General features: G+C 35.0%; 1 protein-coding gene across 1 annotated transcript; it reads left to right on the top strand.

The window, feature by feature from the left end:
- Positions 1-3,558: 3,558 nt before the first annotated feature.
- On the top strand, positions 3,559-14,549 carry LOC111460300. Its single transcript, XM_023103502.1, has 9 exons — positions 3,559-3,900; positions 5,407-5,473; positions 5,605-5,682; positions 6,061-6,113; positions 12,198-12,281; positions 13,271-13,323; positions 13,409-13,473; positions 13,592-13,650; positions 14,249-14,549. Exons 1-9 carry the CDS (start codon positions 3,652-3,654, stop codon positions 14,336-14,338), a joined length of 798 nt encoding a protein of 265 aa, XP_022959270.1. The 5' UTR covers positions 3,559-3,651; the 3' UTR covers positions 14,339-14,549.
- The last annotated feature ends 2,146 nt before the right edge of the window (positions 14,550-16,695 follow it).

The following is a 16,695-nucleotide window of genomic DNA, read 5'->3' on the forward strand; positions in this document are numbered from 1 at the left end:
AAAAGCCTTTAGTACGTTGAGTGCCTTAGGATCGTGAGCGGCGATCATAGAAAATAGTCCATGTCAAGCCACCAAGACGCCCTAAGAGACTAGTAGACCTCCATGACCCAAGAATGACCAAGATATCTCTCAGGCTATAAGTTGTGTGAACAGTATCTTCAGGCTCTCCACTACCCTATACAATTTGGTAGTAGTACGGTCGAGTTAGACATAGGTCGGTAAGGTAGTGTGTGACCCAACTTAGTGGAAATGGTCGGGGTCTCTTGAACAAAGCCACTGTGCTATAAACCCGTTCTTAAGAGAGGACATGGTATCACATAGGATTACCTAATAGCTGGGACATGGGAGTTCACATCCCTCTTACTTATGTGACTCTATGATCATGTGAGAGGCGTCATCCAACCTTTCATATATGATGTTCAGACTAGATAATACCATACAACCTCATCAAAACTTTATGAGGTAGCGCTTTAACCCAGGTGATAAGGAATCAACACAAGGAAAAGATATGATACCAAGTGATTGACAAGAGAAGTAAGATTTAGATTACCTTGCTGATCAAATATCTCAAATCATTTCACAAACAAGATCGATCATGCCAAGCTTGAATGATTCTAAACTACATCGAATTTCAAAGAAACTTAGCCCTTGACGAAAAGAAAGATAAGAACACTTAGCTCTAGTGATAAAGAATTACTCTTAAGGAACTAAAATTCAGATTATTTTGTTGATCAAATATTTCAAGACAAGAACGCTTGATTGAGATTCAAATCACTCCACATGCAAAATCGATCATGTCAAGCTTGAATGATTCTAAACATGTAATCTAAACGGCATAGAATTGCAAAGAAATTTAGTATTTGGCTAAGAGAAAGCAAAAAAAAATGCTCTTCTTACTGCATTTTCCAAGTCTCATTTACAAAGATAACATACATGGGTTTGTATACTACATGAGTTTATATACCCTTGACTTCAATGAGCATTTTAAGAGTATGTAACTTTCATACTTTATGACCATAATTAGCCATTATGTAAATGTAACATTTAAAAATAAATAAAAAGTCGTAAAATGCATTAATGAAACATCGTAACTCTAAATTATGATCCATCCAAAATGTATAACAATGAAATTTGATTCTTCCTTAATGTGGCATGAATTGAAACATCTTTTTAATAATTTTCACAACATTTTCTTTACATTTTCCTTGAAGTTTTGGTTCATATCACCCAGCCACAGGTTGCAACAACAAAACAAGCTACCTTAGTCCAGGATAGAAAGGTTGAAGAATCTATATAGACCCCATCAAAACTTCGAGGCTCTCTAGATGCTCAAATAGCACTAGAGATTAGGCCCAAACATCCTACAACTCAAAGAAAAGTCTGTAGAAGCCTGTTAGGATAAAGGTGCAATGACAACCTATTGGTAGATTGCTTGCTAAATATTTTTAATACTCACCACTTTTTACATTTCCTTTTCAGGTGATTGATGCTACACGTCGAGCTTAGGGTGTGCTTTTTGTAGCCACAAAGGGGTGTTGACCCGAGATGTCCATGTTGTCCACATAGTCATGAGTAAATTTCATTAAACATCTTATAATTTGTAAACAAGTATATTAAATTTTTGTATTGACCCTGAATGGTTTATAATCGATTGAAATTTTATCGTATTTCCATTGTATTTTGTTTATGCATGATTTTAATTTGCATTGCCTATTAGTCTCGGTCTAGAGAAACACGATTCCATCTTTACAGACCAACACGATTCCTTATAACTTCTTCTAAGAGTGAAGACTATCTCTACAAGGCAACATGATTCTTTCAACATGCTTTGTCCTCTCTCACATGCATTCTAAGAAAATCTCTCTGGAAGTCTTTGAACATAGAATTGCTTAAAACAAAATATGCTTAACTTTGGATTTCTTATGGTTGAACCACCGTAAGGAAGGTACACATGGTTAGTATATATAGTCACTTTCATTTCATTTAAACATTTATTAGTCATTCTATTCTCGCTATCACTCTCATTCAAATGTGGCATTAGTTCAGTTATGTACCTCTCATTTATTCGAATGTCAATCGGGAGAGAAGACCAAAGCATGTGGTGAATGACTCAAAACTGATCGCTTTTTATCTTCAATGTCTAAATCAATAATCATAGGTTCCATACACAGCTGGTTCTCTTGTCCCTTTACCCAACAACCCTCCAAACAATCTTTTCACTCCCCACTAAACGTCAACTGCAACCAAACCTCATTTTTGTTCATACACTTTTGACTTGTATTCCTTATTTCTACGTACCTGTTCTATTGCTTCTTTTGAGCTACAGATTGTTCGGTTAGAAATTTTATTTAGGAGAATGTATGTGAATAAGATATCTGGAAATAAGATGCATGGAAATAAGATATCTGAAAATGAGATAACTGTATATGGTGTTGCATGAGAATACTATCTGAATTTAATAAATAAATAATATTTGTGTTTAGTTCCAATAATTACGGTCTTCACAAAAATCACATTTACCTTTGTCTTGCAATCTAATATTATCACTAGATTTCAATTGATTTTCGAGAGATATTTCAAAAATAACAAATATACTCTTTTTACCTAACATGTGATTACTACAACCATTGCCAAGATACTATGTACACTCTACACAATCAACTTGAGTACTACGTGTAAAAAATAGAACGTCGTTATCATTTTTCTCTCCCATATTTAATATGCTAGAATTACCATTTCACCGAATCCGACAATCGGTCTGAAATGACTGTACTTTTGGCATTAAAAAATTACCATGAACACTTTCTTTGTTTCAACCAAAATCTCTTTCTTTGTCGTTGAGTCTAAATGAAGTTTGCAAATGAAAAGGTTCTTTAGGAAGAGTAAAATTATTGGGGATTGTACCTTTTCAACCGGCGAGAAAGATGGGACCACCTTGTTAGAATTCAACAATCGATACTCGCTCTTGAGAACTGTTGATCAGTGATTTTTTTTTTGTTGTTGTTGTGGATTGTTGTGATGTGCTCGAGTCTATCATCATTTAGAGCATGTGAAGCAAAAAATGAGGCAATCACCATATTGCATAGCTTAACTTACTCTAGTGTAACGTGAGTTCTTAAGCTTGGTTCTTTCTTAGTATTTAAAGGAATTTAGTGACGTTTTCCTTCACCCTCGAACCACACTTTAATAACATCGAAATTAAAATTTTGTTCGAAATTGATTCGATATTTAATTTAGAGATGCTCGTGGGTTGGATTAAGTCGGACGACACATTTTTTAAACCAAATCTAAATGGGATATCATAAATTTTTTTGAGTTTACTTATTTATTTTTAAATATTTAATTAAAATTTGTAATTCAATAAAAAAAAAAAAAAGTTACCCACTAAATAGTTAAATATTAATTTAACGAATAAATAATAAAAAAATATTATAAAATAAAATAAAATAAAATAAATTTAATTGGAAGTAAAAATATATATTTAAAAATTATTAATCCCTCATTTAATTTAAATATTGGTATAAAAATTTATGTTTTCCCTAAAATAGAAGACGCGAGGAGAAAGACGGGGCTGAGTGAGGCCAACATTTGAGAATATCGTTTTGCGAAGGGCTCAGCACAAATACGCCAACGGTAGAACACTCTGTTGCAATGGCGATGGATGCTGGATCATCGTCCTCCCTAGAAAATCAATCATCGCTTTCCAATCACCATGAATCTTCTCTAGGAAAACCTCAAGCATTGGAAGACTTGGCCAAGTCTTGGGCCGGCTACGCTGCCCAACAGGCGATGCTATACCAGCTCGCTATCAACCACTCCTTGGAGTCTGCCGTTGAAGCCTCCAAATCTCGCCTTTCTCAGATTCGTTCCACCTCCTATCCTCATTTCCAGAAGGCTATTGTAATTTCTCCAATTCTTTTTTTCCTGTTGTTATTTGTTTAGTTTCCAATTGAGAATGGATGTTAGCTTAGGTGTCCAGGAGAAAGAGGTTCAAAGGTTTTGAATCGTTACTGAGCGTTTTTTGATTGGAGTCAATTCGTGGATGTTTTGGTTGACCGATGCTTGTTCTGTATAATTTGATTTCATGATTTCTAATGTTTGAAATTACCGAACTCCAGACCTTGCCTGTTGAGTGACAAATTAAGGCTCTCTTAAATTTTTTTGACCCGATTGTTGGGTTTGGAAATAAATGATCGCCTGCTTGCATTTCTTAGTTCTGGTTTTGTTCTTTCTAGGTTCGCTTATGAAAATGGTTTCCTTGCCTCTTGCTAGAATTTTACTTTCTTGTCAGTTAGCTTTGTAATAGGGAGCTTTTATACAGTTTCTTGCAGCAGTTCTTTCCCCCAAGTATAAGGGAGGGTGGTCGAGTTGCAGGCTGTCTAAAAGTTGAAGTTGGACTAAGAAAAAGACCTGTTGATCTGTTTTGATATTGGTTGCATGGGTAATGTTAGGATGCAAACGTTTCTTTGTTTAATTGGTAAAGTTATTTTCATCCAGTGGATAGATTTAGACGCATTAAACAAATTATGTCACAACTTTGGAGTCTGACTATGATTGGACAGTTAAGCTTTTCAACAAATCGCACTTGTTCTCTCTTGTGAAGATAGAATTTTATTGGACATGTCAAATGGTTTTAGCAACCCTCTTCTATGTTTGAAGTTTGCACATTTGGGGTTGCATTTTATCTATCTTCAACCCTCTGGCATGAACACTTTAATGAGGGCTAAGTTGGGTTGAACTATGGGGGAAGTGTTTGAAAGATAATGCATTGTACTTTTCCGGCAGCTATTAATGATAGATAAAGATTTTCCCCATCAAAGGATTCATCAAAAGGTTAAGTGCATACTGATCAAAATTCTAGTCTTGAGGAAATAGCAAGAACTCTTCTGCGAAGAAAACAAATAGAACACAACATTCGTAATTTTTTAGCTAACTGGATGTTGTTGGGTTTGATGTTTATTTTTTTCAAGGTTGGGCAGTAATATAGCATGCAAGATAGAATTGGTGGCAGATGAATGGACTGCTAGCTTTTGCATGTGGGATTGGTTAAAGCAGATAAACCACTTGCTAATTAACTCTTAGTTATATAGGAAAATTTCCAGTCCCATGAGCACTATTTTGTGATGTGGTGGGGTCCTTGTAAAAGAGAGTAATAACATTGCTAGATCTTTCTTGGGCTAGACGTATGACTTCATTGAAAGTTTTTGTTTCTCGGAATAAATAATTTCAAGTCATTTTATTTTCTTGCCAAAATAAATGATACACACTCTTTATAATGGTGACCTCAATTGATAGTACCTTGTTCATTCTCTGATTGCCTACTTTTGACTCTTCTGTTTTTGTTTTTCTTTTCTTTAACATTATTTTCTAAACTTATCATTTTATGCATTGAAAATATGCCTCTAGGATTCATTTCAAGATGTGAAGTCAGAGGTTGCTGATTTTGAGAATTTATTCTTTGGAAAAGTTAGAGGTTTGTTCCTCAGCTATCATTTTGATGGAAAATTGATTCTTAACTTACCTTACTTCTTTCTTTCTTTTTCTTTTTCTTTCTCATCAATTATGTAAATTACTGAGAAGTGTTATTTTTAATTTTTTCTGCAGATGGCATTCTTGTCGCTGCATCACATCCGCTGATCAGTTGTGGAGTTGCAACTGGCATGGGTTTGTTAGTCTTTAAAAGTATGACCTCATTTATTGATTAATTTTAATTATATGATAAGAGACTTTAAAAGTGAATTATAATTTCATAAATTTGTTTTTTTACTTCAAATACTTACTTTGTCCAATCATTTTCCCATATTTCGTATCTCTCCCAGAATTAATTGCTTTCTAATGACACCAAATTATTCAAACATATTAGTAGTGATTTTGAATTCTATCTACTTAAATCTTCAAAGAAAAAAAAAAAAAAACGCGCTCAATATTCCACTACAATAAATTCACAGTTTACCTAGATTTGGAGGCTACTCATGTGGTCAGCACATGAAACTTGTAACAATCTGAATCTTGAGCATTTATTTTTCAACCTTAGTTCTAATTTTCTGTTTGATCCTGCAGAGCCCAGAAATTTCTTATACTACAAAACCGTTCGACTTTTCGTGAATGAAGAGGTGAGCAAATTTTTACTTATCATAATTACACAAAAAAAAAAAAAAAAAAAGCTTAATAATTTGACCTCCAGGTAGAGGTTTTATGGTGGCTTACTTTTATTCAGATATGTACTAGAGTTGTTGAAAATCCTTAGTTACTGGTCCCTTCTAAGTTTCCTAAAAGATGTTTTTAATTTGGCCGCACATTCTCATAACAATTTTGATGCTGAAAAGGTTATCTGAGATCTCCTTTTGTAATAAATTTCCACCGTCTCTTTGGATTTTCCCATGGTTATTTGTGATTTAATGCTGGTTATCAACCCATATTTACTACCAATTATCGATTACTACATGGGGTTCTATTGTTGTGGAAATCTCCAAACCTGCTTCCTCGTAATGTAATGTTCTTGTCTCTGAGGTTGCAAATGACAAGTCCTCTTTTTTTTAATCGTTAAAAGCTTATTCCAGCCAATTCGATGGTGGACCATCAGTAGCTCTTACCTAACCATTCCATTTTTGTTGAAGGCTTTGAACCAGAAACAAACTTTTCATTGAATAAACGAAAAGAGACTAATGCTCGTAGGATACAAACTCCACAAGGGAGTGAACAAATAAACAGAAAAGATATATAAACAGTACAAAGAAGCACCTTGAAAAGAAAGAATAAAAAAGGAACAAACTTTGCGACAATCTTGAGACATGAACTAAACTGGGAACTTCGGAAAACCACCTAACGAAAGAGAGGAAGCTGAAAGATCCGGTGAGAATCTTACAAAGAAAAAGCCATTGAGCCCGAACACAAAAGAAGCCCATTGAAATTGCAGGAAAGACACCAAAAAACATAATAAAAACCTCCTTGAAAACACCCTGAGATGAAAATTACAGCAATCACAGAACAAGAAACAGCAAAAAAGACCATCTGGAGATAAGCTTGACTGAAGCCACCAAAGAAATCAATTGACAACGAAGCTGAACTTTTCGCAAAAATAGCAGGAAAAACAAAAATCATGGAAACTTGAAAGAAAACCACCAAAACAGGTCAGAAGAATTTAAAGGGGCAAGGCTTTTCACTGTTTCCTTCTTTAACCAATAGGGGAAATTCACACATCCTGAGACCACAAACTAATAAGAGATGCAAGTTTAATAGGTATTGAGGATGAAGGAGGAAGATGATTATCTTTGTCACCGTCTTGAAATATAGAAGAAAAATCTTCCAAATAAGAATCTTCAAAAACATCATCTTGTAAGTTGCTATTCGAAGGATGCAAAGTCACTCCATACACCTGCTCAAGTTTATGTCAGAATCAAATTCACGAAAGCGGAAAAGTATGGTCTTTTGTCGAACGGATCACTCCTCTTGATAATGAAGAAACTGGATTCAAGGGGAGAAAATAACTTGGCTGCAAGGAATGGGGGAAGAAAAGTGAAGGGTCAGAAATTAAGAGGGCAACCTATTTCACTGAGTGGGCTAAAAAACTTGAACAATTTTCTTCCATAAAATCTGGAGATATTGTTTTCCTTAAGAATTGGATGGCATGAAGAAATAGATCTTTTTTTTCTCTCGAGATTATGACAAGGATAGGCAGCAATCAAAATACTTGTTCACTTCATGAACCTAGTCTTATTTGATATTTAAAAACTAACGTGAAATATTGGGGATTAGATAGGAAAGGTTGCATAATAGTTAACGTCCCTGCCTTTGGGAATATGATGTTTTTCATTTCTCTGATATTCTAGAGAATCTTTCCACTAAAAGGTTTCAAAAAGGGAAATACTTGCTTACAAGGGGCATGCCAAGATAATTGAGTTGAAAGCTTCCAGGTTTTCCTGAACTGTTTTGTGATGGTCAATAATAAAGTCTGGGAGAATAATTTTGGGTAACGCTGATCTTCATACCAGGAGCTAACTTGGAAATTATCACAATGCTAACGATCTCGTGATGCTCATCATCATTTTAGTCATCAAAAAGTAAGATAGCTACGGTGGAATTTGTTTGATGGGAATTTGGAAATTTTAAATACCCTGTTTCTCAGGGTGTGAAATGTCTCTTTAGAAACCAGGCAGCAGCCTGCAGGTGTTCATTCACTAACATTAAGACAGAGGCTACATCATAGCGACTACATCCAACAGACTTGGACAAGATCACAAACTTTGGTCCACACCTTCCGAGTAAGCTAATATCTGAACTGAGTTGATTCCTTAAGGCTAACCACTCTCTTATGCTTGGAACCACACGAACATGTTTTAGATTGTCTCCAAGGTCATCACGCATGGGCTGGAAATTATTCTTTTCCACCAGTTAGGCCAAAACAGAGGAAGTTTTGTGCTCAAGTGCAACTTGATCAACAGGAAGGCCCAATGCCCGGCTAATTGGTGCTAGGTTCATCACATAGGTGAAGAAGTACCTAGATTGGCGGCAAACATGGTAGTAGTTAAGAAGAAGAACAAGAAATAGAGGCATACAGAGACTGACTCAAAGGTTAAGGTTATGAACAACGCATGCCCCAAGGATTATTTTCCACTCTCATGGACACCTTAGGCTACCACTAGGTTTAATGCTTCCAATTGACCAAGAAAATATTGTATTTTGTCACGAAGACACTGAGTATTATTAATAAGTAATGCTCTTTGACCTGAAGAGTGGGAGGGCAACCTAGACTACCTAACCAAATCTCAAGGACCAATTTGACAAGACAATGGAGGTTCACTGATGACATGCTTGTCAAATTCTGTTAGTCAAGGACTGCATTTAACATTTGAAATAGGCTGTTGACATTTTGAACACATGACCGAAGCTCAATTTGAGAAACTGTACATTAGGATTGTCTTCTGGCAGGTTCTTTGGATACATGGTCACCTAGATGAATACTGAAGCAAGCCTCACCTAGATTCGCTCCAACTAGAGATGGAGCTAACCAAGGTGATTGAAGAAGCTTAAAAGACTGGTTGGACATGAAGCTACTTTCAACATATTCATTTTTGGAAAGATAGTGCACACCTTGTTCGTTGGAATATTATAAACCTCCCAACAGAAAAGGGAGGTCTCGGTCTTCTCTCGATAAGGAAGAAGAACACAGCTCTCCTCGCCAAATGGATACGGAGATATCATCACGAAGAAAAGACCTTATGGCGAAATCTTATAAAGGCTAAATATACTCCTAGATCAAACAAAGATCACCTCCCTCCATCTTCTACAAAAGGGCCTTGGAAGTACCTAAAGAAACATCGAAATCTCATCACCCACCGAACTCACCATAAGGTGGGGAATGGGGGAAGCACATCATTTTGGACAAACCCATGGATTGAAAACACCACGCTAGCTTTGAAGTATCCACTTTTGTACAGGCTTTCTCACAACAAAAAAGTCACAATTAAAGAAACGTGGAATGTTGTCAACAAATTTTGGGACTTGAAGCTTGGGAGGAATCTAAAGGATAATGAAGCAACAGAGTGGGCCGAATTAAGCCTTGACCTTGCCCCTGTGGTATTGTCAAACAAAGAAAACTCACTAACTTGGCTCCCCAGTGCAGACGGGGTCTTTTCTACAAAATCCTTGATGATGGACATGGGGGAAAAAATAGAAGCAATAAATCCCACGCTAGCAAAGACAATATGGAAAGGACATCAACCTAAAAAGGTGAAGTTCTTCCTTTGGGAAATAGCGCATAAAGCCATCAGCACTAGTGAAAATCTTCAAAAAAGAATGCCTTACATCACTCTCTCTCCAAATTGGTGTCCACTATGCAAGAAAGCAAACGAATCACAAAGTCACTTGTTTATGGAAATTGGTGTCCACTATGCAAGAAAGCAAACGAATCACAAAGTCACTTGTTTATGGAATGCACATACACTCAAAATTTTTGGACAATGATTCTCAATATATTCGGATGGCATCTCACATTTCCTAGAGAGGTAAAGGATTTTTTGGACATGGCCTTAACGTACCACCCTTTCAAGAATGCAAAAGCCCTATTATGGAAAAACCTCATCATGGCTTTCTTTTGGAATCTGTGGAAAGAAAGAAATCAGAGAATATTTGCAGAAACGACACAGACCTACACAAAACTTTTCGACAATGTTGTTTACCAAGCTATATCTTGGTGTAAACTGTCTAATATTTTTACTTCCTATAGTTATACCTCCCCCATTGCAAATTGGGAAGGTCTTTTGTAAACATCATGGATTATACATCCCTCTTGTAAATTTCACTCATCAATGAAATTGTCTCTTATAAAAAAAAAAAAAAAAAACATATTCATTTTGAAGTTGTCCAGCCATTGTGAGACCTTCAAATCCATTGAAGAAGTGCCAAGTTTTGTTTGATCAAGAAATTGAATTCAATGGAGTCAGATTCTTTGCTATCTAATCCTATAATTATTAGACTTGTTATCCAGGTTCTCACTGAACCAAAGTCACCTACAAAAAAGAAGAATAGAGGTGATTAACTTGCCAGTAGGTGGTTTGATTTCCCACCTTCAAATGCTGCTAGAGATTTTCAATGAGCAACTAGGGTGAGGGGACGGTACCTAGATAAAAAAGAATGCAGGCTCAAGGAAGACTATGTAAAGGATGATCAATTGCGCATGTTTTGAAATTATCACCTTGGATAGTCGAAGAAACAAGGTAGCCAAATCGATCAAACCTCAGATGTCACAGCACCCTTTCTATTGCCACCAACTCATATTTTGACGATGATTGTATATAAGACTTGATTTTTAAAAAATGAAGGTGCTATGTATTTGAGCACATTAATCATTTGACCCCTTGGATTAGAGATAGGTGGCATGGCCATCATGACCAAGCACGAACATCGCTTCTGCCAGAAGCGTTTGACATGATGTGTTAGAAAACTATAATGGATATGACATCTAGAGCAGACAAGCGTGAAGTTCCACAACAACATTACGGTCTTGGATTACATTACCCAGAAGACTTGGGAAAGCTTCACAGTTTTCTCAAGGTAAACCTTTTTAGTCCAATTTTGTAATGACCTTGAGAGATAGATCGGAATACCCTTCTTCACGTATTTGGCTCATATGGACGTGTAATTCCTCAACTTGTATGGTCTTCCCTCTGAATGCATGCTTTACTTCAGTGCAAAGTGCAAAAGGGTATTTCTAAATTTAAATTTTATTTTTCTAATGATTTTTAATAGAGTGAAGTGCTCAATTAATAAAATATAAACATTTGTATGCAATATTAAAATTTAGTATTAACTATGAAGCATGCGCTCAAGTATCAATTAGTCTAGATATACAATAGTTAGTTATTACGAAACCTTCAACCACAGAGAGGCTACAAAATAATTGATTAAACTACAAAAGTACGTGAACTCGGAAAAAAAAAAACGTACAAAGAAAAAACTACTCAATTACATCTTAGAATTATAAAAGAGAGAAAAGGTGTTGGTGGACAGGTTAACAAAAGTCCGTCCTTAAGATTTATTTTCAATAAGGCTAATAATCATGTGGATTGATATTTTTTTTCAGTAAAGTTATGTCAGAGAAGGGCATTGGGTATAAATAGAGGTCCTAGATTTGGAGTTGTATAGCATCCTTAATCATGGCAAACCGATAGAATTCAAGTTTTGAGGTTTTAGATGAGGACAACCTCTTTCTCCCTTCTTCTTCTTGTTGTTTGTGGATATTTCAAGTAGTCATATCTAGGAGGGTGAAGGACAATATTCTTGAATGGTTTTTGGTAGGGACCAATAACCTGTCTTTGTCTGATCTTCCATTTGCTGATGAATACCATCTTCTTCTGCTCGAGTAGGTAGGAATCCTTCCTTAAACAAAATATATATTATTATTCTTTTAGTTTTATCTCCAGGTTGAAGATATAGATAATTTCCCGATCCCTCTCATTCTCAATCTGCAGCTTATTGTGTTAGTGATGCTCAATCATTGAACCAAAGAAAAAACCTTAATTTTTTCCATTATTTTTCTTCTTTTAGTTGGAAAAATGCATATTTTTCATAAATAGTCACCTACTCAAAAACTATTTTTTTAATGTAATTTATATATTCTTGTTATTCCAAGTTTTACAAATTTATAATTTCTTAAATGGATGATCATGGGAAGCACTATCTTTTAATTGATTTTGCAGGCCTTACTGTCCAAAGCTGATGCTAGAGTAAAAGAGCTGCGACAATCAATTGATCGGATAAAGGTTGAAAGTGAGAGACTGGAGGTAGGATTATATATTTCTCTTAAATTCTCAACTCATTACCACTGATCGAAAAATTAGTAAAATTGCCACATGAATACTTTTGTATTCGTTAAATTCAGAAGAGTCGTTCTTTTTAGGGAAGTGATGCTCTTACTATGTATAGGATCTTGTTACAAGATTTGATAAAACTTATATAGTCTTTGGGTAGAATAAAAAAAATTCAAAACCAAAAGAGTCATAAAAGAAAAAAGTGAAAAGAAAGCCTTCATGATCTGTATGGGACTTCGAAGTTGATGGAGAACTTGACGACTTGTATAGAACATTGGTTTGTATTCAAAATAAATGGTTTGTTGTTCTAGTGGAATCGTGGGAATCTAAGATGCTTGGTAGAGACGATGAAGATGAATTTAGCAACATAAGATACAATTGGCAATGAGAGAGGAGTTTGGAAGTATGCAAAGTTGCCCAATGGTCGATGATAATAAAGAAGGGAGAACTGTATGAACTCAGATGTGCTTCCATGATAATTACTTTTCCATATTGGAAGCAGAAAAAAAGTTAATTATTGAAGATTCTATTAATTATTAATCCATTGATGACTAGCTACGCCACCATGTTCACAAGAAATGCCTCATCTACTAGAATGGGGACGCACGCTTCACAGTGAGATTTATACCAACATAGAAATATCTTGTTTAAGAACCATTTGCTCCCAATAGCTCTTGGCTTTTCACTTTTGATACCTATCTGACTATGTGGATGCATAAACGAGGGACTTTTCTCACATGGCATTTACATAATCAAGGATGTGGTAACTTGACTTAATGAACTGTACAAAAGAAGCTCACATGGAATGAGTATAATTATGGATTGTATGGTTCAAACAGAAAGCATTCAGGAAAGGAATTATATTTCTCGTCTGTACAATTTGCAAGCTGGAATTTGTCAGTTTTCAACAATTTCAATCATTTGTACTCCATGAATGAAAAATTATTTACTTTTCATTTCAGAAAAGAACCCTTCAAGCACAAGAGGAATTGATACGAGGAAGAACAAAACTCAGGTTTGCACTAGATTTGCTGCTAATGAGCTGTTAGAAATAGTACCCTTATTGATACCTATTCTTATCTCTTTTTATTCTTTTGCAGGCAAGCAGGAAAACAGATCGAAGGTGTGATTCAGTCAGCTCATAAAATTGAAAGGAAGGCAAGAGGTACGCAAATGGTTTCTCTAGCCATGCAAAAGTTGAAGGATGATAGAAAAGTGCACTAAATTTTTGCTACATCTCATCTTACACTAATGTTTGTACCATGTTTGTACCATGGTATCAGGTTTAAAAGATATTCTTGCGGATCTTCCGACAAGGGAAGCTTCACGATTTAGGACTCAGGCAAGTGTTCCATTTGACTGTTCACTTTTTTGATAGTGTTACATCCCCGTTGAAGACTATTGATTGGGCTCGTTGAATCCTCTTTTTCAAAGTATTGATTGAATAGAGAAATGTTTAACATTTTATTAGAGGAAATTGCAGGATAATACACCCAATGAACTTACAGTTCTTCCCGGCATTATATTTTTTTAGTCATCGATCCCCTATCATTTATGATAATTCTCATTTGTGATTTATCGAAAACCCAGTGTGTAAGTGTGCATATTGTTTAAAAAAAAGAAAAGTTCATTTTTTACTCTCTCAGTTCATTTGGATGTGACACTTTTTCTTGATGGGTATTTACTCTTTTAATTGTGTTATTTTGTTGCTAGAGATTGTTACTTTAATCTTTTTGGTTCTAGGATTAGGTTCCGAATATTTGTCATCTTTGACATTATTTTGGTTTCTTTGTTCATTAAATTTTCTATGATTTATTTGCTGGTTCAGGGGAGATATTAATTTTAAGACTTATTCAAGTTCAAGGTTTTAATGGATAGAATTAAAAGTTATAACCATGGTATATTTCAATAGACACTAATCTTGGGGCTCTGCATTGCAGGTTTCTAACCTTGCTTCTGAGGCAAAGAAGGAAAGAATTGGCTTGAGCAAGGAGGTCTCCAAAATTAGCAACTACGGCATCTCTGTCTGATAAATTCAAATTTAACACTTGGCTCGGTCTGGTCTGAAACTACCTGCATATCCTCTCTCATCTTTGTTTTTCTTCTTTTTAAACTGTTCGGCCAAAATAATTTTTGAAAGCTATCTATTGAGTTCTACCATTGAAAGGTGAATTTGATTGTTCAGTATAATAATATGCAATACCAATAGAGTTGGTTCTTTTGATAGAACTTAATCTTAAATCTTGACAAATTCTTTGTATTGATGAATTTATCTTCGAATGATTCAGGGAGTGGATGGAAAATTTGAGCAATAAATAAGGATACCAACTCAAAATCATCCAATGGCATGTCCTGTCCATTGTGCATGACTTGTTACGATACTCTTGTATTGGTCATGCGACCCCCATTGCATGCTTTGATACCAACCTTGCTTCAATGGTGGGTTGTTTGCATATCCATCACTTCCTCATGAGGACCTTTCTATAATGTTGGGCCTAATGCTGTGGCGTCGAACAATGGTGATTCTATGACGTAGTAATTTTGTGATCTTTGGGTACAGTCTTCTAGTGGATCAATAACATTCAATGTCATATCTGTAGGGATCTCAGATTTGGATTTATGTTACCAATTTATCTCTCATCAATCGCAGTTATGTTAAATACTTAAGTTGGAATGTGTCGTTGCATCCACCCTTCTGAACCAACATCACCGTGCAATGGCTCAAGTCCATTGACCTCTTTGGATTTTTTCTTTCGGATTTTTCCTTAAGATTTTTAAAATACATCTGTCTGGGAGAGGTGTTTTACACCCATATCAGGAATGTTTTGTTTCTCTCTCCAACCGATTTCACATAATACCTGTTATTTTGCTATATGCATAAGTATATAGTAAAACAAGGAAAAAAAACAAGTTTACTAACTTTTAAAAACTATCTTTTAAGCAAGATAAACGTAAAAATATGCTAGAAAAGTTTTAAGGAACTAAATATAAAAACGTCGAAGGAAAAATCAAAGATAGCCTGTAGAATTATTGGATTACAGAGGGAAAAAAGTAATAATAAACCATAGGTATATGGGAAGAAATGGGAGAAGGGTTGAGAGTAAACTTACCAAAAACAAGAAAGAAGGGATAAGGGAGTGGAGGTCTCCTCAAAGTCTTACAAAGTGTGAAAGCATATATATATATAGAGAGAAGAGAGTGATTGTTAGTAAATGGGTGAATGTACTTATTGTATTATAGTCCATTGAATTAAAACGGTGGAAAAAGATACATTTTAACGTGCGTCAATAAGCTTGATTTGTTCAAAGTCGAACATTAAACATTACGTTATAATCATCAAATGTGGCCGTCATGCATTATGCATTAAGAAGTTAGCAATCAAGAAACATTTTTAGGAGAAATTATTAATTGTTGATCATTTCTAAGAGAAGAATAGTTAGTGATTTTGTTTCTTTAAATATTACTTTATTTTGCAAGTTGAAAAGTATTGTGATTAAAATATTTTAGTATAAAATGTGCTTCGTTCTACTTTTGTGTACTTCTATCAAGGGTTCATAAACATGGATGGAACAAGTTCGAGCAAGTACGATTCAAAACTAAGCCTCAGAGATGCATCATATTGATGGATTGGAATGAAATTTGAAAGTAGATAGTTGTCCAATTGAATATCGGTGGACAAATTAACAAAAACAAAGAGAAAAATAAGTACAAAATTAAAGACAAAAACACGTCCATTGCTCATGAAATTTTAGGAAAAGACTAGATATGACATAATAAGGTTATGTATGAAATTTGGTAACCATTAGATTACAATAGAGGGACTAAACCAAGGATATGCGTAAAATGACCAAAATGCCCCTATAATTATGTACTACTAACTTATGACCAAAGTGACTTTTAAATGGCATGAAATTTCATGCGGAGCCTTATGTCATGGTTTAAAAGTATTATACAGTTAAAAGACCATTAGAATATCAGGAGGATTTGAACTAAGAATTGGGGTGGTAAATGACCAACATACCCCTATAACAATTTTAAAATGTTTTTAAGATTCTAAAAGATCGTTAAGAAATTTTTTATGGGACTCATTATGACCCTAAGGGTAAGTATGCGAAATCTAAGGAGAGAATTAGAACATGTTTGAGATATGAACTCTAATCAAAAGAACGAAACTACCCCTAAAGACCCTTTATAAGAAATCAAAGTTTATTATGAATACCAAGTGACAAGATGTGTCCTTGAAAGATAGAGTAATACATAAAGACTAATCAAGTCATGATTTAGTTAAAGGAAGAAAACACGTCACCTTGAAAAAAAAAACGTGACTTTTCAGATGTTGATTTCAATAAAAGGTATGAACCTTGAATGTGCATGAGTATGGACACAA

The sequence above is a fragment of the Cucurbita moschata genome, unplaced genomic scaffold (assembly GCF_002738365.1).
Source record: "Cucurbita moschata cultivar Rifu unplaced genomic scaffold, Cmos_1.0 Cmo_Scf00023, whole genome shotgun sequence".
NCBI lineage: Eukaryota > Viridiplantae > Streptophyta > Magnoliopsida > Cucurbitales > Cucurbitaceae > Cucurbita > Cucurbita moschata.

Excerpts from the sequence above, each read along its gene's own strand:
- LOC111460300 (XM_023103502.1), top strand. The coding sequence starts at position 3,652 with ATGGCGATGGATGCTGGATCATCGTCCTCCCTAGAAAATCAATCATCG. Across the intron at positions 3,901-5,406 it reads CTCATTTCCAGAAGGCTATT|GATTCATTTCAAGATGTGAA; the intron begins GTAATTTCTCCA and ends ATATGCCTCTAG. Across the intron at positions 13,651-14,248 it reads CTTCACGATTTAGGACTCAG|GTTTCTAACCTTGCTTCTGA; the intron begins GCAAGTGTTCCA and ends TCTGCATTGCAG.